The sequence below is a fragment of the Amaranthus tricolor genome, chromosome 4 (genome assembly GCF_026212465.1).
Source record: "Amaranthus tricolor cultivar Red isolate AtriRed21 chromosome 4, ASM2621246v1, whole genome shotgun sequence".
NCBI classification, from domain to species: Eukaryota; Viridiplantae; Streptophyta; class Magnoliopsida; order Caryophyllales; family Amaranthaceae; genus Amaranthus; species Amaranthus tricolor.
In genome coordinates, this window is record NC_080050.1 from 476,947 (window position 1) to 500,140 (window position 23,194).

Below are 23,194 nucleotides of genomic sequence, written 5' to 3' on the forward strand. Positions count from 1 at the left end.
CGGCTATGATATTCTTATTTTCTTTCAGGTGGATGTCTTGAGCAAGCTTCGACATCCAAACCTTGTGAATCTTATTGGTGTTTGCTCCTAATCTTGGGCTCTTGTCTATGAGTATCTTCCCAGGGGAAGTCTTGAGGACCTTCTCATCTGCAAAGGCAACTCTCCTCCGCTCCCATGGCAAACAAGAATCCAAATAGCCCTGCAGTTATGCTCTGTCCTCATCTTCCTGCATTCAAGCCGACCTAACAGCATTATTCATGGAAATATAAAGCCTGCAAATATACTTCTAGATGACAACTTTGTGTGCAAACTCTGTGATTTTGGAGTAGGTCACATAATCTCAAAATGCAATATTTCAGTTGAACAAACTGCTGAACTAATGGGCACTCATGCATACATCGATCCGGATTTCCTTGCAACGGGAGAGCTTATCCCAAAGTCTGACATTTATTCTTTTGGGATTTTATTGTTGTGCTTATTGACTGGTAAATCAGCCTTAGGGATATCAAAGGAAGTAAAATATGCTGTGGATAATGGTGATCTCAATGCCTTATTGGACCCTTCAGCTGGGAACTGGCCTTTTGTCCAGGCTGAGCAGCTCGCTCAATTAGCTTTGAGGTGCTGCGATATGAACCAAAGAAATCGCCCTGACCTCGAATCAGATATCTGGAGGGTTCTAGTACCTATGAAAGCTTCATGTCAACACTCAACAGTTATCTACATTACTTCTGCCTTCTGATGACCAAGCACCATATTATTTCATATGCCCTATTTTTCAGGTTAGTTAGGTTTTTGAGATTGTTTCTGACCACTTTTATTTGTGCTCACCTTCTTTTAAGAAGTTTCTTTTACCCTCTTTGATTATAAGTTTTAGTTGGATTTTTATTTGCAGGAAATAATGGAGGATCCACATATTGCTTCAGATGGCTTTACATATGAAGCAGAGGCTGTCAGAGGATGGCTAGTTAGTGGCCATAACACTTCTCCCATGACTAGTTTGGGACTTGCAACCCATGACCTTATTCCTAATCGTGCTCTTTGTTCCGCAATTCAGGAATGGCTGCAACATCGCTGCAGTATGTAGATCTTTTCAGTCCGTAAAAGCTCTAAAATAAAATATCTCATTTCCATGTTCACTTTCAGCTAAGCCAATGTTTGAGGAAATTTATTGTATATCTGTATATATCATATCTATTGTATTCATAATCCTAGCTTAGATTACTGTCAGCAACTTCTACATGCATGTGTTGCATCAGTTGAGCGTGATTTTCATGCTGTTATGCTCTTGCTGCCCCATTTGTGAACTGAATTCACATTATTATGATATTCCAGATTCTGTACAAAGAAACATAATTCCTTGTTTCTACCATCACAAAAGATGGTCATGCCATTTGTAGTAATTATCCTTTTCGGCTCTCATCGAAATACTATGTGACCTTGACCAATTAATAGATGAAAAATAGCGTTGCAATTGTGACTAAGAAACATCATTCTAGGCCCTTAAACATGACTAAGAAACATCATTCTAGGCCCTTAAACATTTAAAACAACGCAAAATATATGTTTTTCTGTTGATAGCACCTAAAGAACAACAATGTTTAAACCTTAATCTGAAAATATAACCTCTCTTTATATTTTAATTTTTACATTAGCATTTGTACAGAACTGTATTTATTGTCATACTCTATGCATTATTTGGGGTTAAACATTTCTATTTTTTGAAACATTTTTGCCCCTGAACATCCAAAGAATTAGCTATTGATGTAAGATTGCGTATGCACTGATGAAGACTTAGCACATGAATTAAGGTTGGGTATAGAAAAAGTGGGGCTGTTCCGCCATCAACAATGCAATCACATATGCTTGGATAGCCAGCGATTGCATCCCTCAAGACATTTATACCAGAGCATAACATAAAGAATGAAACTTAGGTCAAACTTTTATCTTCGAAAAAGGATGAAAATTTGTATTATTATGGAGCATCTGTAGACATAACTTGTGGCCTAGAAATTTCCATTAATGAAGTCACCATTGACTAGGTGTGTGTAGAGTAGATCAATTCTCTTGTCATAAAATCACAAGAATAGCACATTTTGTTATAATAATCTTAGCTTCTGATTATTCTGATTGAATAGTACTAATATTTAATACCTTACTCTCTTTTACTTAGACAACTTAATCCTCTCCGAAGTTCATTTGAGTTGAACTTCGCAACATTGTCTGCTGTTTGCACTAAACCCTTACTTCCTTTGTATGCAACTGTTTTGTATCAAATTGGACAAGAAGTGACGGGCGACAAAAATTTGGAGGAGGGTGATTCAATTGGAAATCGGAACCTTAAGAGAAGTTATGGAGAACAAGATTTTTGTAGCTGTTGGGAAAGAGTTAGAAGAAAGAAGATCGGTTCTTAAATGGGCTTTGAAGAAATTCAAAGGGGAAACAATTTGTGTATTTTATGTTCATGTGCCTTCTCAAATGATTCCCTTGCCAAGTAATTATTATTCCTTTAATGGTTTTAGTTTTACTATTATGGTTTGAAGCTTTTATATCGTACTTGAAATCTTGAATCATTTATTAATACTTTCCTACGTCCCAATGACCCAACTTAATTATTTTTAGCAGTAATGTTTCTTAATTTTCCATTTTATGTTTGTAATCTTCTATTATATCACTTGGTTTTGAAGTTCATACTTTTGTCTAACTACAGATGGATTTCAAGTTCCTGTAACTTCTCTCCAAGAAGCAGAAGTGAAAGCATTTCATGAACAGGAAAGGAAAGAAGTATACAAAATCCTAGACAATTGTCTACAAATGTGTGCCAAATATCTGGTATAGTTCCTTTCTCGCTTAGTAACATGGAGATGAAATTGAGTTCTCAAACTTGGCTTACTGCTACTTAGGTACATGTGCAAGACTACAAGTCTTGTACAGGTATAACCAGTGTCACATGATTCACTAAACTCCTCTCAGATCGCAAATCAAGAAAAGAGATTTTTGTCGGTTTTGGGCTACTTTTCATTTTGAGCGAAAATAGCTGCAAATTATGCTGCACTGGGTATAACATGTTCAGCTAGTGAGTTGTTTTGGATGGAAGTGTACAAAATTCTGGATTATTGTCTTCCTAGTTTTTCTTAATTTATTTATATCTGTATATAGTATAAAACTAAACTTGAAGTTCTTCTTTTGGTAGGTTCCTTCTGAAAAGATTTTTATTGAGAAGGAGTCAATCACAGATGGAATTTTGGAACTCGTATCTCAGCTGAGGATTGGAAAACTGGTAATGGGCGCAGCTGCTAATAGTAAATATTCAAGGTGTGGATACAGATTCTGCTATACAGTTCTACATTTTTCCATTTTTTATGTTGATTTCATATTTTGTATTAGTAATTTTTATTATTCTACTACGGAGTACGGACTATGTTCTATGCTGTATTTCTGTGTTAGCTGCGAGAAAATGCAATTACTATCACATAATCACAATGAAATTATTACATGTATCAGGAACTTAGTTACAGACTCAGCTTCTTCTGTTGCCTTGGTATTGCAGGAGAATGAGAAAACCCATGTCAAAAAAGGCTCATTATGTGCTCAACTGTGCCCCCGACTTCTGCTGTATCTGGTTTATATGCAAGGGTCATCTAATTTGTATGAGGTGACTGTGCTACTACTAACCTTGGAGTCTGTTCATAATCTCAATTCCCAAGTACTTTGGTTTCACAGAGAGGATACTTAATTTGTGCTTCAATAACTCTTTGAGTGATTTGTTTGTGTTTCTGTCTTGATTTAGACTGTAGAACCAATGGACCTTTGAGACTTGGTCAAAATCCTTCTTGATAGATACTTATGTTTAGGGCTTCCACGTGACTTTTGGCTCCAAAGTTGTTGAATGCAGTTTCCATGACGTGTTGTCTACACAATGAACAAACCTAGCCCGGGGATATCTGGGAATCCCCCTCCTGCGATAAGGAAGCAGTATAATGGTGTTTATGGTGGATATGAGGTCCTTTGAATTTGAGGTGCTTAGAGGTTATTTGACTAAACTCTTAAGTGTTAATGGTGGCTAGTGAGAGAAATTATTCCAAGTCGTCTTCTATATTTCTGTAAGGAAATTAATGTTGTGATCCCCTTCCTTGGGGTCAAACTAAGTTATTCATTAGAAATCCCCTAAGGTTGAGGATTCTGTCAGGTTAGGAGAATTACCTTGCGTTACAGGCTTTCTTGTAGGCCTTGACTTCTTCAAGGCCAAGTCATCTTCATGTGCAATGCACACACTTGTTTGGCTGATGGGCATAGGTCTAATTCTTGATGGGCCACCCCTTAAAGGCTAAATATAGACCGGTACAGTTTGTGCAGTAAGTTATTGGCTGCAATCTAAGCATCAAAAAGAGCGATTCTAACTGGAAAGAAACTCGTCTTAGGCTTCTTGTACTATTATCTCAAAGATTGTTGACATAGTGGCAGCAAATGTTGCATTTTATCTACCATCAGGGAACCACGAGAGAGTTTTCTTTCAGAGGCCTGTTTGAGTCAAACTGTTTGACAGAAAACTGTTGGGTTTTCTGGGACCTGGGAGTAGTATACTGTCGGTGGAATGTCTTTTTCTCTGATCTGTGGGAATTTGTTCTTTTAACTGCATGTAGAAACAATGATAATTATATCATTATCATGTAAAGATTATTTATTTTCCAAACTTTACTAAGCTGTAGCACTATCAAATATGATTAATGTGGATACTAATTTCTGCACCATAATAGGGAAGGCATGAAGCAACTGAATCAGCATGTGCGAAGAAACCGGTTCATTGGATTCAGTTACTCAGAACCATTGGTCTATTCATCGTCAACTGAATCCGTAGGTATTTCATCACCACTGACTCAAAGTATGCATCTCGGTTCATCAAATGCAAGTATACTGGTAGGCTCTTGGTTCTTTTATGTATTTTGTGTGTCATATATATTGTAAGAAATTAGTGTCACATGATTAGCTAATCTTCTCGCGAATGGTGAATCGTAAAAAACAAATTATAATATGCCTTTTTTATTGTTGATAATTTAGCTACTTTATAAAAAGCACTAATAGCATATATTATTTAGAAAAAAATGTAAGTTATATCTAAATTTAATTCAAGTTAATATCAACCTTGTATGTGAAAATAAATTTTTTGGACCTAAAAACTTTAAGGCCCTGGGCAATAGCCCTCTTTGCCCTTGCTAATTAACGGCCATCGTCGTATTATTGCTAATACTTGGTAAATCAGATGATACCTAAAGATGATAAATGTAACTAGAAGAAATTGATGAGGCAATGAGTAGAGTTTTTGCTGAGTTATAAATTCAACTAAATTATATCTGGCTGTCGTGTTTTGTCATGTTCATCTGAAAATATATATATGAGCCTCTAAAAGAGAGCTCTGAGAATCTATGTAATTGAGCCATAGTGCAAAAATATGGTAACAGTTGCAATCGGGTAACGACACAATGATGCGGTGACATGAGTGATGTATGGTAATCCTAACGCCAAATATCGGTCAAAAGCATGAGATATTCCTTGAAACGGCAAAAATGCGTTTTTTTACACCTTTACAACGCAGTAAATATCAGTTCGATTTTTGTACAACCATTACAACGCAATGCGATGCAGCCTTGTATTTGGACTATGAATTAAGCTCCCCTTTGTTTTCACTCCCTTGTTTGGATATTTTATCATTGGAAGTTTTCAGTTTGGACTTATTTTTGATGCTCCTGAATCTTTAATTGTTTAGCTTCCATCAATAATAAATGAAGATTTGTACGAAAAACTTCAGCAAGCCTTGGAAGAGGCCAAAAAATCAAGGCAAGAAGCTTTTGCAGAATCAGAAAGACGGCAGAAGGCAGAGAAAGAGGCCATGGAGGCAATTTTTCAGGTAAGTTTAATTCTTCAATCCTCAATCATAAATCACAATATTGATTTTATATCTCTTTGATAAATGCGGCTGTCGTGAAAGAAATTAGCTACAGTCGGGGAAATAATTACTATGGCTATGGACACAACCTAAACGTCCCTTATTTCTCTGCAGACAAAAATTTCTAGTTCATTGGTTTTGGATCATAAGGAACTATATTAAAATAACTCATTAAATTATGTGAAGCTCTTATTTATGTGAAGTTACGGATGATGATTGCTACCAAGAGTCAATCAGAAACAACCTTTTTGTTATTACTAACAAGGGTAAGGTTGCATACATCTGATCCCCAAAACCCACACAGATGGGAGTCATTAATTGACATTGGGTTTATGTAATGTATGGACACAACCTAGTTTGTCCAGAACATCTTGCATGCCGACAATTCTGTGGGAATCCTTCTTGGACTGCTTACCACACAAAACGTATTCAAATATCTTCTTTTTTCCCGACTATATAGGTGAAAGAAGCTGAAGAGGAGCTGAATAAGGTGAAGGAGGACCTTAAAGAAACCAAGATAGAGTTACAAAAGTATTCACAAATGCTCATCAAAGTAGCTAATAAAATCTCGTCACTTAAACAAACTGAGCATGACCATTCTATTCAACTGATTCAAGGCTCAAAGAAAGTTGTGCAGGAGCCATCGAGTTCACATATTTTTAATTTCTGTTGTGAATTTTCCCTGCTTAATCTCGAGGAAGCCACCAAGTGCTTTGATACTTCATTGATAATTGAGAAAGGAGAGTACGGAAGTGTGTACAAAGGATTCCTCTATTATACTGAAGTGGCGATCAAGATACTTAAACCTATCAGCTTGCAGGTTATTTCAGAATTTAAACAAGAGGTAATGATGTCTAATTTTCTATCTCAAAATCCTTAATAAAGTGGCTTTTATGTAATGGAGCAGCCTCATTTTATGGACTTGTGAGGATTCCCGTCCAACTGAGTACTTTTTTGCACCTAGCTGGAAAAGAAATTCAGAATTGTGACTTTCTTGTGCTTGAACTATTTATTTTCATTGTAGGTCAACGTTTTAAACAAGCTGCGCCATCCTAACCTGGTGGCTCTAGTTGGTGCATGCCCTGATTCTTTGTCTCTCATTTACGAGTATCTTCCCAACAGAAGTCTTGGAGACCAACTGAGTTGCAACGACAACACTCCTTCATTACCATGGAAAACAAGAATCCGTATTCTCTCTGAATTAAACTCAGTCCTCAACTTCCTCCATTCCATTCAACCTTGCAGTATAATACACAGCAATTTAAACCTTAAAAACATACTTCTCGATGCCAATTTCTGCTGCAAGCTCACTGATTTCGGCTCCTGCCATATTATCCCTAAGGACACACAGATTGTCACTGCCGAGGCAAAGGGAAATTCTCCGTACATGGACCCTGAGTTTATCGAAACAGGACATCTTTCCCGTAAATCTGATGTTTACTCTTTCGGAATCATAGCGTTGCAATTATTAACCGGTAGACCTGCTTTGAAGATAATTGAAGAGGTTCGGCATGCTCTAGAGAATGATAATCTAGATAGCATATTGGACCCTTCTGCAGGGGACTGGCCATTTGTACGAGCAAAGCAGTTGGCTTGCATGGCTTTGAAATGCTGTGACGCCATAGGGAAAAACCGACCTGAACTTGGTTCTGAGATTTGGAGTGTAATTCAACCATTGATATATCCACACGGAAGGCTAGTCTGTGGAGATCAAGTACCATCATATTTCATTTGTCCCATTTTTCAGGTTCGTTTACTTCATAATTCTTCTATTCTAAAGTAATTTTCATATTTGTTTTATGGTCAAGTGGATAAACTTTAACCATACTTGCCTTTAGTCAACCACAATTTATAAATCTATGATTTTTGATATTTTTATAAAATAAACGTAGAGATGAATTTTGACCCGAACATGACCATGCTTTAAAAAAATTAAATTTGAACCCCACTGTGTGTTTATAACATATCACCCTTCAATTAGATCTTTAGTGTCAAAGATATGTTTTGGTCATATATTTACATAATAACTTGAACATGTAGGAAATAATGCGGGACCCACATTTTGCTGCTGATGGCTTTACATATGAAGCAGATGCTCTTAGAGGATGGTTTGAGGGTGGCCATGATACTTCACCAATGACTAATCTTAAACTTAATAATCATAACCTCACTCCTAATCGTGCTTTACGCTCTACGATTCAGGAGTGGCTGCAACTACACCAACATGATCTATAGCTTATCTTTGTGATGATTTTGTGCAACTTCTGACTCTTTCTTGTGGTTTGACTCTTGATTGTGCACTGTGATACAATTTTTGGTGAGAAACTTCGAATGTATAATAATAGGAGTAATTGAGAGATTAAATAATGACATATCTGCTCCATGCAGCTATCATGTGTGTGAATTTTTGTTGAAGTTGTTTTGATTGATCTTTTATACATCTTTCTCATTTCATTGTATTTTCATTTTACTCGTGCCTGGCCACCGCAAAGCCAGAGGCAAACCCGGGATTCTAAGGGCCCACAGTTATTGTCGTTCATGCATAGGTTGATTGTTGAGTTTTCTTGGCTTATTTGTTGTATTATTAGGTACAACTAGTAGGTTTCTTACTTTACTTTACGAATAGATTGCCCAACATGTCCCTTTATATTTCCGCTAACCATGGAAATCATGTCGTTGTGCCTCTTGCCAATTCGTATCATGCCAAGTTGTGCCGTGCCATACCATACTTGGTCACCCAGAAATGAGGTATGATCATGGAAATTGTGTTGTCTTCGGTCGGTCATCTGTGCATATTGTTTATTTTCATTTCTGATTGATTAGATAGTACCCTCAAAAGGAGTATCCTTGTAACTTTTCCTCGTCATATTCCAAAAATAAACAATGAATATTGATGGAAGACTTGGTCTGACTTTTGGGTTGATCAACTACTGATAAGTTACTTGTTATATTATTATTAATTTTGTGGTGATATTTTAATATGTGGCTTATTATAAAAGGGTGACTTAGTAAATGACCAATGAAATATAGATACGTACTGGTTATGTTTTGGGTTGAATTATTGTATTAGTAATATAAATTAATATTATTTTAATGGTATTCAAGTTTCCAAGGAAGATACTCCCAATATCCAGTAGCATTTGGTACAAGGACAAAATTTGATGAAACCAAAAAAATGGACAAAAACAGGCAAAAAAGTGTGATTTATAGAGAAGTAGGAGAAATGAACAGATGAGCTGAAAAAATAATTTAAATTTGTGGATGAGAATTAAAGAAATAGTGTACGTCTGACCAAAATAGAAATGTCAACGGACCAAAATGGAAAATGTAGCAAAACCCGTAGTACGCAGTGGGTATAAGACTACATCATTTGTTCTTCATGTCATGAAGCAAGTAATCATAAAATAATGAACTCATTGTAGAAGTAAATATGGATACATTATAATAATCCCAGTTTGTGATTTTGTAAGTGATTAATTTTATTTATTAATACCCTAAATTGTGTTACTTTGACAGCCTGATTCACTTTGGATTCTTTTTAGCTCAGTTTTCTTTAAGTTGTTTTCTTTTCTAACTCCGAAATCTTTTGTTGAATCATGTCTGAATTGTTTTATTTGAGTCCAAATTACACTAACCAAAGCATTGTGGAAGTCATGGAGAACAAGATTTATGTTGCTGTAGGGAAAGATGTTGAAGATAGAGTATCAGTCTTAAACTGGGCTTTAAACATTTCAAGAGGGGAAACCATTTGTGTGATTCATGTTCATGTACCCATCTTCAATAATTCATCATGCAAGTAATTATTATTTCCTTCAATTCTACCCTTTTCCTTTAATATCGTACACTTGTTTGTGTGGACGAGCATTGAAATTGATATATTGATTTATGTAGCCGAATCCAATCTTCTGGGGTGAAGGCTCTGGCATTGTTGTTGTTGTTATGCAGTGTGTACTGTAACTATATGTACTTCCAGTATAATAACTTTTCGATATGAGATTAGGATAGAATTTGCAAATTGTCAGTTTGATCATTGTTGGTAATTATCTGCATTCTAATCAATGATGAGCTAAGCTTCTTTAAGTTGAGTAGGAGAAATGGAGGTCAAAGCATTTCTTGAATGGGAAAGAAAAGAGGTGGTCAAAATGCTAGATGATTGTCTTGAAATGTGCTCTTTGAAACAGGTAAGAATACATAATTTGTGTGGTGAACTCCTACACTTCCCTAAACATTTTTAAAAAAAATGGTACTTCAGTTACTCCATCCGTTCCTTTGAATTTGCTACACGACATCCAAAAATCTCTAACTCAGTCACTCTAATTTGCGTTATGTAGCAAATTCAAGAGAACAAAAAAGTATACATTAGTATTTTAAAAGAAATATGGCCTACTTTTTTTAACATACTAAAATAGAATATGTAAAAGCGATGCGCTTCTTTGGTTAGGTACCGTCAGAAAAAATATTGATCGAAAAGGAGTCTGTGACTGCTGGAATTTCGGAACTCGTATCTCGATTGAGCATACAGACATTGGTCATGGGTGCAGGAGCTAACAGCAGATTTTTGAGGTGGGGATTCATATTTTACCATGCACATACACATATTTTGTGTTTTGTTTTACTTTTTGTTTTATTTACTGTTATCTTACAGCAACTAACAGTATGAATGATATCAGTTACCAATTTTAGGTAAAATTCTGTAGCAAGTTCAGATATCACAGAGAACTTTAGACATTTTGGACTGAAATTTCTTTGGCTGCCTTGATATTTTAGGAGTATAGCACCACCTGACTCAGATACAGCCAATTATGTGCTCAATTGTGCTCCTGATTTCTGCCATGTCTAGTTTGTATGCAACAATCATCTAATCTATACAAGGTATGTGCCAATTAGCTTAATTGGAACTAATCTTACAATTTGCTCGTTTACTTAAACTTGCTAACTCTGTCATATAATTTGTGGGATCAACTATGTTACTCGTATCGTGCATGTAGTATACCAGGTACTCCAACATGGCTATGCATATGCCGTATGCGACACTCTTTTTTAGACCAAACCACAAATTTTTTGACTTGGTTGTCGCAATTTATACAAGTAACATACCTGTGAGTCTGTGACTCAAAATGACCTGACCGAGCAATCCAAATTCCCACATCTATGTGATATTTACAGTCATACGGATACTAATTTTGGGTACATGTCGATATAGGGAACATATAAAGCTACTAAATCAACGTATGGAAGAAAATGAGCATAACAGATATATTTACTCTGAAGAGGACCAGTTAGAAGCGCCACTCTATTCATCATCATCTGCTTACTCAGATGGTAGCTCTTCACCATTTATTGAAAACTCGCCAAATGATTCACCACCTTTTGGCTTTCTCACTTTTCTGGTAGGAAATCTTTTGTCGTATTCTGTATTTTCTGCCTATAACCCGTTTGAAGGTTTAAGCTTCATATTTACTCAGCAGGAAACTATCTTAAACAATGAACCTTACGATCGACTTCAGCAAGACTTAGAAGAAGCTAAAAGGTCAAGACAAGAAGCAGAGAATGAGGCCATAAAGGCAATTTACATGGTATGTTACAAACAGGGTTTTTTTTGGGTCTCTTTTTGGTCCTCTTATGTAGCATTGCTTGATTAGATTCTGAAACAACAGAATTCCATTACCCCAATACCTATAAGTGGCTGCCACCTAGGCGGGTTTTGAGGGTCGAATGAACGCAACCTTACCTTTGTTAGTGATAACAAAGAGGTTGTTTCTGATTTATCCTTAGTAACAAAAATCATCTGCAACTTTACTTGAATAAATGCACATGTTTTAATGAGTCATTTTAATATAGTCGATTGTAATCAGAAACCAACAAATTATTTATTTTTGGCCAAATGGAAATAATGGACACAGATATCATTCCCAACTTTAGATATCATTCCTGAAACCGCCCGAACACCCGAATGTATACTTCTAACCATAGCATACTTTCTAATTCAATCAATACATATTATGGAGGTTTTTCTCTTGCACCACATGGGCACAAAACTTGGTGAACCTTCTTTAACAGTTCTTAAACATGCAGTTAAAAGAAACCAAAGAAGAACTAACTCTGGTGAAGAAGGAACTTAAAGATATGAAGACGGAGTTGCAGAAGGCTTCACAGATGCTCTTAAGATCACCTGGTGAGATATCATCACTTGAAAGAAAAATGCAGGAGTGTAATTTAAAAGGGGGGAAAATGGAAGAGAATAATCATAAGTACAATAGTAAACAAGGCAATGAAGTGCATAAAGAACCATCAAGTTCTAATGTTTCCAAGTTTTCCTGCAAGTTCTCCAAGTCAGTTCTCGAGGAAGCTACCAAGTTCTTTGATCCATCTTTGATAATTTGGGAAAGAGACCATGTTACTATATACAAAGGTTTCCTTTATCACTCTGAAGTAGCAATAAAGATAGTAAAAAGCTTGCAGGGTAGTACAAAGTTTAAACAAGAGGTACTTCTATATTCAAGAACTCTATGTTTCATTCTTCGTCTTTTGTCAGAATGAATTTTGTTTCGGTTGATCATTAACAATATGAACATATAAGACTAAGGATTTATAGTTCTTTGGCTTCAGATTATAATGGACTGTATTAAAATGACTCATTAAATCATGTGCACTGCTTAATTATGGGACGTTCTCGAGATATTTGCGACCAGGGATCAATCAGAAACAATGTCTTTGTTATCATTAACAAGGGTAACGTTGCATACACCCATCCCCCCTAAACGTTGCCTAGGTTGCGTACACCCATCCCCCCAAATGCTAGTGTTAACTAGTAAAAAACTGTGATTTTGAACCGACTTTCCTCTGCTTGGATTAACTTTCTTTTTATGATTGTAGGTCGATGTTTTAAGTAAACTACGCCACCCAAACCTAGTGACTCTCATCGGTGCATGCCCAGATTCCTCAGCTCTCATCTACGAGTATCTTGTCAATGGAAATCTCGAAGATAGACTTCATAGCAAGAACAATTCATTACCATGGCATATCAGAATCCAGATACTCGCGGAATTAAGCTCAGTCCTCAACTTCCTGCACTCCATTCAACCTTGCAGCATCATACACAGTGACTTAAACCCTAGAAATATACTTCTTGACGCCAATCTTAGCTGCAAGCTCAGTGGTTTTGGCTTCTGCCGTATGATCACAAACAAAAAGCAGACTGTTGCAACTGTGCGTATAAGAACTTACTATATGGATCCCGAGTTTCTTGAAACTGGACATCTTTCCCCTAAACTTGATGTTTACTCTATCGGAATTATAGTTTTGCAATTACTAACCGGGAAGATTTCTTATAATAAAGGAGATTCAGCATGCTCTAGAGCACAATCATCTCGAGAGTATGTTGGACCCTTCCGCTGGTGAATGGCCACTAGTACGAGCAAAGCAGCTTGCTTACTTAGCTTTGAAATGTTGCGATCCCAAAGCAAAAGACCGACCAGATTTTGGTTCGGAAATATGGAATGTACTGAAACCAGTGATGACTCAAAGTAAAAGCTTGTCGAGCCCTCTTCAGCTTGTCAATGCAGACCAAATACCTTCTTATTTCATTTGTCCGATCTTTCAGGTTCATTTACTTTATTACTTCTCGATTACTTTGAATCAACCTAGTGTCCTTCGTTGAATTAATCTGATTCGTGTGTACGTGTAGGAAATAATGCGAGATCCACACTTTGCTGCCGATGGCTTTACTTATGAAGAAGAGGCTATTAGAGGGTGGACATAACACTTCACCCATGACCTATATCAAACTCGATAACCATAAACTTACTCCGAACCATGCTCTACGATCTGCGATTCAAGAGTGGTTGCAACATAACCAGCTTGTCTGATCTAATCTATTTCAGTCATGGAAGCAACTACCCAATTCTTTTGTCTTATCATTTTTTCCTTTACAACTTCCCTGTGGCATTTGATCAACTGTTTAGTATTGATGGGATGTGGAGTATATGTACTCTTGTGAGCTCTTTCCTATGTCCCTTATATCGAAAAGGCCAAAGATTTATATATAGTTCTTTGTTTTCATATTATAATTGACTACATTAAATGACTCATTGAATCATATGCGCTTTTTGTTTATGTGAAGTTGCAGATGTTTGCTGTCGAGGTCAATCATAAACAATCTCTTTGTAACTAACAAGAGTAAGGTTGTGTATATCAGACTTCAAAAACTCTCTTGGTGGATGCCACTAAATGGTGTTAGGTGATAGAAAGTTGTGATGTTGTGAGCTATAATCTGCATTGCATTCTTGTATAGATATTGATGCATATTTGCTGATCCATCCCCGACCATGAACGTTTCCTAACAAGCTGATTAAATTTTAGCATGATCTAATGATTGAAATTTCAGCTATGACATTAGCTGACATTTTGTGAAAGTTGTCTAAGTAACTCCAAACTGAACTCGATTTATTCTATTCTATTTGTTTCTTGGTTGTTTATTCTTGAACATTTCTGGGTGGGAAAAAAGTAAGCATTTTATTTTCTTTTTTATAATTTTATTTTGAACTAATTACAACAATTAGGTAGCCGTTATATGAACTAATACATCCTCTAACAAATTTGTCCTAACTTTAAAAATGTATTACATAGTCTAACAAAGTATAACAAGCTTCTAAAGATAAGGTTGTGTACAAGTCTTAGGTATATGAACTTGTTATGTATACATATGAATTGTCCACGCTTCATTTGATGATTTGTAGAGCTGTTTATGGGCGGGTAACGGATCAAGTAGTGCCTAAAAATTTACGCGGGCTCAAATATTCAAAAGCCCGCTCGTGTTTACAAGTATATTTTTTGTTGCTACCCGCCTATATTTTTAGTGGGCGGGACCCGCGGGTAGATGGGTATTTCTTATATAAAAATTAAAAATATAATACTAATTATAAAGTTAACTTTTAGGCGGGTAAGCGGGTATTTCTTATACTCAAATGTTGTACTCTAAAACAATCATTCATGTTTTACTAAATCAAGGCATTCTAACAAACTAATACTTCACCAAATTAAACTTCAAACTTAAATCTGACATTTAAGAAAGTTGGGTAATAGGTATAAGACATGGACAGTAGACTAGCAGTAAAAAAAGTTTGGTGAGTAGTATTACTAGTTTAATGGAGTAGAATATTTATTTAATAATTAATATATTAAATTAAGCGAGCGCTCGTGGGTATTTTTTTATGTCCCTTTTCGCCCATTTATCTTGGCGGACGGGTATTATCCGTCTAAATTTTAAAATTTTTTTGAAAAACATTGTCCAAACCCACCCATTTTTCAAGCCATGTGGATCGAGTCTAACGGGTAGCCCGCCTATTAACAGCTCCGATAATTTGATATTATATACTTCAATAAGTATTTAACAAATACTCACTTTTAATTGACACTTTAAAAATTAAAATACTCATTTTATAAATTTAAGCTTTTAGTATGAATTTATCTCACCTGAAACGGTTTTAATCGATTATAGCCTTGATCTCTTATGATTTAAAATAAATACCTTTTATAGTTTAAAAGCGAAATAAAGTGATTATTTTCAATTTTAGAGAAATAGGCCGATTCTTTTGATCTCTCTAAGACCGTCTGATATTGCGGATCATCTTAAGCCCTGTGTAGGTCTGCTTACCTAGTAAGCAGAGTAAATTTAACAAATACAATGACTTCAAGTCTAGAAGTGATCAACTATTCTTTCCCAATGCAACAATTTCTACTATTTGAATTTCCCTTAGGGGGGTTTTGATCAAATTCCATTCTATATGGTAGTTTAAATTTCTGGAAACTGCCTTAAAAATTGTGGATTTTCAAAAAAAATGGATTTATTAATGCTTGAAGATGAATATGGTAGTGATATTGAAACTGGGTTAATAAGACCGAAGAAGGAAGATAAACTTTATATTGCAGTGGGAAAGAATTTAAAGAAAATGAATTGAATCTCATTTGGGCAATTCAAAATTCTGGTTGCTGCAAAATTTGCATTCTTCATGTTCATCAGCCTCATAATTTCATACCCATTTGTAATTTCTAACTTTTTCCCTTTTATTTTGTTGTTTGTGCTTTTTCAAAGATTTAATATTGGTGGGTTTATATTTTTATGAAGAATATATGGGTTGCGGATTATTTTTATTGTGTTAAAGGTTTGATTTTGATTATTGTTTCATACCCATTTGTAAGTATATGAGTTTTTATTTGGATTTATTCATGTTTGGAATCAAAATAAAAAAAGAGGATGATTTACATATAAGACATGGATATTAGATTATGAGTTTCATGATTCTGTCATTATTGACATTGGAATACCATTTTGAGAGATACCCTAGTTATAAGGTAGTGTATTTGGCCGGCACAGTGTCAATTGCTAATCTCCTCGCGAATCGCAAATTAAAAAAACGAATTATGCTCGTTTTTAGGCTATTTTTGGACAAATTTGAGCGAATCGCAAATTCAAAAAGTGATAGCTAGCGAATCATGTTACATTGGGCGGCCCATCCTTAACTACTAAATATACTATGATGACCCCTAACTATTAACTATAAAATACTATTAACTATTAAAGCGTCGTTTTTCGAATATTTTTGGATGGGCTCGGCATGTTGCTTTGTCCTTGTAGGCAGCTTGTTAATGCTACTTATCCATATGATCAAGTATTGCCAATTTACTGTTTAGTGAACCTTAATGTTGGGTTGGTTCTATTCAGCTACCAAAGCAGAGTTCTAACTAACTGAGTAGGAGTATTTGGTTTTCAGTAAAAAAAACTGTCTTTTATGAGTAAGTCTCTTATTTACAACGTGTTTGGCTTCCATTATTTGATTACATAGTGTCATAATGGTCATGATACAGCTTTCATGGGGCTTTCATGGCCAATGCAAATGGCTTTGCAGTTATCTTGGTCTATATTTTGGTCTAGATAAGCTAAAATATCTTTACAATGTGGTTGTGATACAATGTTGCAAGTTGTATTTGCACTATGGTTGATAGTATAATTTGAATTAATAGTGTGCCTACTGAATTCGGACTGACGTAGCAGCTTATAGATGTCGGTTGTGATCAGCAAGTTAGAGTCACAGTCCATCTCTGTGTAGTATGTTCAAGAATTTGGATAGAGCTATAAAACCGAAGTATTTCTGATGTTCTTTAGAGAGACTTTAAGTTCTGATTTCCATTGTGTTTTGGATAATGGGTTCATACCTTGTTGGTTGTTACTTTAGATATGTTCAAGTTATTCTAAGGCCATTTTATTTGATTACGGGGTAGGCTGATAGAAGGGAAGGATTAGCTGAGAATCGAACCCAAGACCTTGCCTGGAAAAGTGGTACTTGATGTTTAATTGAGACAAAATCTGATCCTCATTCTAAGTCCATTTATATTTAGCTACTAACGGCCCATTTGGTAATCGGTACTAAATGGTGGGAATGGTAATAGAATGTTATTATGTTAGTGTAGTTTTGGTAAGAATATCCATTGATAAATTTAATGACCATACTTATTCTAATATTCTCCTTCAACAAGCTTATTTTCTTCACAAAAATCATTCCAATGTATTACCAATTGAACATGTGATATTAGATGGTATTGGAAAATTGTGAACAAAAAACTTTTTTATTATTTAACTTTGATTACCATGGTAATGACATAATACATATCATGAAAATTTACACTATAAATCATTCTCATAACCAACAATCGTATCATTAACCAAACGGGCCATAAAAGTATATTGTTTCTTCAATGATATTGTAGTGGGTGAAAAGTTCCACTGGAGCAACTTGAGCGAGCAGCAAGTCAAAAAATACAGAGGAATAGAGAAACAATTTATGCTCAAAACGTTAGACGAATATCTTCACTTTTGTCATGAGTTCGGGGTAATGATTTCCTTTATGCGGATTCATTGTGTCCTTCAAGACTTCGGTGCTTGATCGGGGTAACAAATTTTAAATTTGCAGCTTGTTTCATTGGTCTTGCAGGTGCAGGCGGAGAAGCTTTATATTGAGATGGACTCGGTTGAGAGGGGAATCTTGCAGCTTATTGCTGATCACGATATTGAAAAGCTTGTCATGGGCGCTGCAACAGATGGCTGCTATTACACGTACGATTTGATTTTGTGTCATTGCCATCCTGCTCTGATTGCGTCTATAGCTATTCATAACATACTCAAATGCCGTGCAAACATCGAAATTTACAAAATACCAAATTAATACACTTATACCCATATTCTGTATGTTATCTGGTTGAAGTTTTCATAATCTTTGCCATATTGCTTGAAATCTGTAGGGAAATGATGGAACCTGTGTCAAAGAAAGCAGCTTATGCGAAGATGCTTGCACCTGCTAAGTGTCACATATGGTTTATCTGCAAGGGACATCTCATCCATCAGGTATACATTACACTCCTTTTAACATATTCAGCAAGTCTTGTATGAGACCGTTTCACCGTGAGACGGGCCCATACAAGCAGACCAAATTATTTATATTTAAAATGAGATTAATTGAGTTAAACTTACACAGTAGATTAATAAAGAATTTATCTAACCCATTCTAGATCTGGGAGGGGGGGAGAGAGTAGGAGAAGATGGTGCATAGGGTTAAGGGAAGTATGATTTCCTTTGGGATAAAGTGGGAAAAATGTTTTTTCTTAACATTATTCATTGAAAAAGCTACATCCTCATCCATTATAATTTGGAAAGATTGTATAAGGTGGTAATGAAAAATTTTGAAGTGAACATATGTTTGAGGATGAGACCTTCAATTTCATGGGAATGACATAACACAGCTCTACAAAATTAATAGTAAAACCCACCATTTCATATCATTAACCAAACAGGACGTTAATGTATTATTAAGTGGTCTAGGGAGTAGGGACATTATAAACATAGGTGATCTCAAATGTACTTTGTTGGTGTGTTTGATCTTTTGAGATGTTTAAAAATTTTGAATTGTTTTTCATATTTTTTTGATCTCCGGGCTAATTTGGTAATTGGGATCAACTCTCAAGTCTCAAGATACTGCTCTGAAGCAATTGACTGTCTGCAGGAAACGTTGTTCACCAGTGAAAACACACGCAAAAAATGGCACCATGATATCGCATAGCATGGAAGGTGAAAGCTCTAAATGTGTTGCTAAGAGAGAAGACTTACTGCTTGGAGAGGGGTCGTCTCATTTTGGAACAATTAATGGGAGAGCCAGTGTTCCGTGTATAGATAAAATCGGAACTACTCATGTTCCTCTTCCTGAATCAGATTTTGAAGCTTATAGCAATAGCAGCATCAGTGAAATACTTCAATTGTTTGATTCTCGAGGATCGTCTACAGATTCCCTTTCGCTCTTGAACGAAAGAGAGTCGGCTGCTGACCAGATAGAAGTTCAAAGAGGACATGTCTTCGAACAGAATCACCATCGACAATTATCTTCGCCTCTTATAATCGCACAGTTTTATTTACAAAACTTGAACTAAGTTGTATTTTCGATGTGTATCATGTGGTTTGTTTATACTAAACCTGTCAAATTTTGACCCGACCCGAAATTGACTTGGAACTCGACTGACCTTGGAAATACCCGACTCGAAATCCACCCGGCTGACTGATTTGATAAGTCTCGTTACCGCATACTGTGTATCACTTACCACATAGATACATAACATTGGATATGTTTTTCTCATTTCCATTGAAAAATATTTGATGTATACTTGGTCGTTGCTTTGTAGGAAAAAGTATCAGAGCTTGAAGTAGAGGCAGCGAGGAGAATGTAAGAAATTGAAGATCGATTGAGACAAACTCAGGGAAGAATTGGAGGATGCAATGAATCAGAATTCGATATTGGAAAGCAAAGTTGCAAACTATGCTGAGGTGATGAATGAATTGGAGGAAGGGATTATATCTAACGTAGAACTGCTGCAGGTTCGTGAGAAGGAGTGTGATGACCTGAAGATTGAACGTGACAACATCCTCTAGAATGCTGCGAATTGGTAACCCAATCTACTGAAGCAGCAACCAAAAACGATGCCCTCGGGTCTGTCACCACATTTACTTTTACGGAGATAGAAAGAGCAACGAATGACTTTGACCCGTCATTACAATTATGGGAAGGTGAGGATGGGAGCGTTTATAAAGGCATTATTTCCCATACAGAAGTAACGATTAAAATTTGGCGTCATGAAGGCTCGGAATGTCCCCAAGATCTTTATCGGGAGGTAAGCGACTCTGAACGTTATATTCACCTTTCTTAGAGAGATGTTTACGAGGGTCAATCAGAAACAACCTCTTTGTTACCACTAACAAGGGTAAGGTTGCGTACATCAGACCCTCGAAACCCCGTTTAGGTGGGAGCCACTTAATGTCTTTGGGGTAATGAAATGTTGTTGGGTTGAACCGTTGAACTCACATATCATGCCATGAATGCAACTGTAAAGAAGAGATCTTGTGATTGAATCTGCTAAACTAATAGGATGAAAAATGTAAATACTGATCATAACGTCGATTCTTGAAAGTTAAGAGTTGAGTTAGCATCGACTAACGTCTCCTTTTGATTAATAGGTTGAGATATTTAGCAAATTTAGACATCCAAATGTGGTAACACTTATGGGGGTTTGCCATGAAGCTTATGCTGTTGTCTATGAACATCTCCCCAAAGGAAACCTTCAAAAAAGATTAAACTCTACTAGCAATACTCTCTCGTGGCAGACCCGAATAAGGATTGCCACCGAGTTATGTTGTGCTCTAATCTTTCTTCATTCCCGAGTTCCTGAAAGAGTGATCCATGGTGATCTAAAACCGGCCTCTATTTTCCTTGACTCGAACTTGACATGCAAGATCAGTGACTTTGGCTTCTCGCGCATAATCCCATGCCATGAAAATTCACTCCGTCCTGAGCTACATAGCTCACTTATACGGATCCTGAGTACTTTATGACGGATTTGGCTACACCTGCCGCAGATGTTTATTCTTTCGGAATAATTCTACTGGAGTTGCTGACTGGAAAATCAGCAGATACGGTAATGGATGAATTGGAAGATGCTTTGATTGGTAACAGTTTTTATCCTCTCTTGGATACTTCAGCCGGAGACTGGCCATTTGTGCAAGCTGAGCAATTGACTCGAATGGCATTAAGGTGTTGTGATGCGAATTCAAGTGGTCGTCCAGATTCGGAGTCAGACGTGTGGAGTGTCCTGGAGCCAATGAGAACGTCATGTGGCTGTTCGACATCAAACAATCTTGGAGATGAAGAACATAATCAAGCTCCCTCTTATTTCATTTGTCCTATTTTCCAGGTATCTTCACATCCTCTAAAGCTCCTGAACTTTGAAGCTGCCAATTATACCAATGTACCAAGTTACGTTCGAGTCATTTTTGTATACAGATGTTATGATGTGATACTACGCTGGGACTTGGGACTAGAGGTGTTTATTCTGGGTAGATTCCAGGTCGGGCATTCTTCGTCGGTTCAAAATTTAGTATTGTGTCCACATCGATCTTTATATAATTTTACATTCATTTTGAAGTTGAATCAAGTCGAGTTCGGTTACAAGGTCGGGTAAATATCAGGTCGTCGAGTCTGTTTTGAACACCTCTAGTTCGGATGGAGTTAGCATGAGGTTTCTTGTATCAAAAAACCTAAAAAGGAAACTCTTTCTCTGTATTACTATTCACTCCTATGCTATGTTACTCAGAGTTTTCATTTTGCTCACGTATCCGTGTCCGATCCTTGATACTCGGACATTGTATGGCACTTAGACACTTCATTTTAAGCATAAAATAAAATATTTAGATTATCCGACACTTGGAAACATACTAGTATCCAACACCATTATCCGAGTCCAAGTAACATAGCTCCTATGAAGTTTTATCTTGCACAAATTTTGCTAGAGATTTGATATCATGTTCTCTTATGAACTAGTATCTTTGGTGCATTCTCAGGAAGTCATGAAAGACCCACATATTGCAGCGGATGGCTACACTTATGAGGCAGAAGCAGTTCGAGGGTGGCTTGATACCGGTCACGACACTTCCCCTATGACCAATCTTCAACACACCGATCTCGTTCCCAATCATGCTCTTCGTTCTGCCATCCGGGAATAGAGCCAACGGCATCAACTTTCTGAAAATGCCTAGTTTTGTTTTCTTGGATAGTCTTGCTTGTAAATAAGTTTAACGATACTCTTAGCCAAAAGGTGGCATTGTTAGATGGTGGATAGTAGAAATTACACCTTCCCGATCAGTGTTGCATGATTCGTCGGTTAATAGTTTTTTGATTTGCTGTAAATTACTTTAAAATAATCCAAAATCAAGTATAATTCAGAATACTAATATAACTAATATTTACTTCTGCATGTATGCTAAATCAACTGAACTACTACCTTTGTTCCCTAATGAAGTTCCCTCAATGTTCACGGGAATTAAGAAAAATAGAGTATCTTAAATAGTGGATATATTATTTAATTGAATAATAAATTTGATAGAAGAAAAGTAGGGACATAAATATTAAAAAAATATTAAAATAAAGTTAGTAGAAAAATATGAGGACCACAACTAATAAAAAATATTTTTAAAAAGTTAGTAGGAAACATGTGGAGAACATAAAGAATATAAAAATGATAAAATGAAGTTACTGGAAGATATGTGGGGTCCATAAGCATTATAAAAATATTAAAGTGAAAATGAAAAAGGTTATTTTTTACCAAAATTTGTAATATAAATAAAAAAATTCTTTATGTGAACAACAAATAGAACACCCCAAAATGAAAAATAGGAACTTCTTTAACGAACGGAGGAAGTATTATTTTTTGTGTTATATACTATACACAATTTAAAATAAGAATTTTAATCAAATAACTTACTAGTTGCCTAGTTGGCTTAAACTTAAACTCCTTAATTATTATTTTAACAGCTATTCTTGTGAGATATTGTCTCTTTACCTCAAAACAAAAAGTTTAAATATTATTTTCTCAGTAATTTGTATTAATTAAACTATTTAGTCCATATATCTAATGTATCTTTCAAAGAGATCGTCTCTCATAATAATTTATCTTATTCTAATTATTCCATTTAATTTTGGGTTTTATTTTTGAATGCCACGTCTATCTCTAGTAGATTATACCCTTTGATATTTGTGAATCGCAAATTATTACAAACCCAAATGTTGAACTCACATTTTTATTGATTTAATTGTAAAATATGAGGAGTAGTCCTTTTTTTTGGGACAATAGTTGTCCTTTTCGAAAGGATTTTGCAAGTTA

General features: G+C 35.8%; 2 protein-coding genes and 2 pseudogenes across 2 annotated transcripts; all 4 read left to right on the plus strand.

Annotated features, from left to right (window-relative positions):
* The first annotated feature begins 379 nt into the window (after positions 1 to 379).
* LOC130811319 (U-box domain-containing protein 33-like) lies at positions 380 to 780 on the plus strand. Its single transcript, XM_057677583.1, has one exon. It carries the CDS (start codon positions 380 to 382, stop codon positions 737 to 739), a length of 360 nt encoding a protein of 119 aa, XP_057533566.1. The 3' UTR covers positions 740 to 780.
* Positions 641 to 14,056, plus strand: LOC130810208 (U-box domain-containing protein 33-like; annotated as a pseudogene).
* On the plus strand, positions 8,188 to 11,177 carry LOC130811320 (U-box domain-containing protein 33-like). The gene is made up of 5 exons (XM_057677584.1): positions 8,188 to 9,737; positions 10,031 to 10,122; positions 10,383 to 10,504; positions 10,709 to 10,813; positions 11,145 to 11,177. Exons 1-4 carry the CDS (start codon positions 9,701 to 9,703, stop codon positions 10,779 to 10,781), a joined length of 324 nt encoding a protein of 107 aa, XP_057533567.1. The 5' UTR covers positions 8,188 to 9,700; the 3' UTR covers positions 10,782 to 10,813; positions 11,145 to 11,177.
* A 1,467-nt stretch (positions 14,057 to 15,523) lies between the features above and the next one.
* Positions 15,524 to 22,265, plus strand: LOC130810209 (U-box domain-containing protein 33-like; annotated as a pseudogene).
* The last annotated feature ends 929 nt before the right edge of the window (positions 22,266 to 23,194 follow it).

What these genes read in the sequence shown, in the direction of transcription:
- LOC130811320 (XM_057677584.1), top strand. Translation starts at nt 9,701, where the DNA reads ATGTTCATGTACCCATCTTCAATAATTCATCATGCAA. An exon ending in TTCAATAATTCATCATGCAA is followed by an intron (nt 9,738 to 10,030) that starts GTAATTATTATT and finishes TAAGTTGAGTAG; the next exon opens with GAGAAATGGAGGTCAAAGCA. An exon ending in AAATGTGCTCTTTGAAACAG is followed by an intron (nt 10,123 to 10,382) that starts GTAAGAATACAT and finishes TTCTTTGGTTAG; the next exon opens with GTACCGTCAGAAAAAATATT.
- LOC130811319 (XM_057677583.1), top strand. Translation starts at nt 380, where the DNA reads ATGGGCACTCATGCATACATCGATCCGGATTTCCTTGCAACGGGAGAG.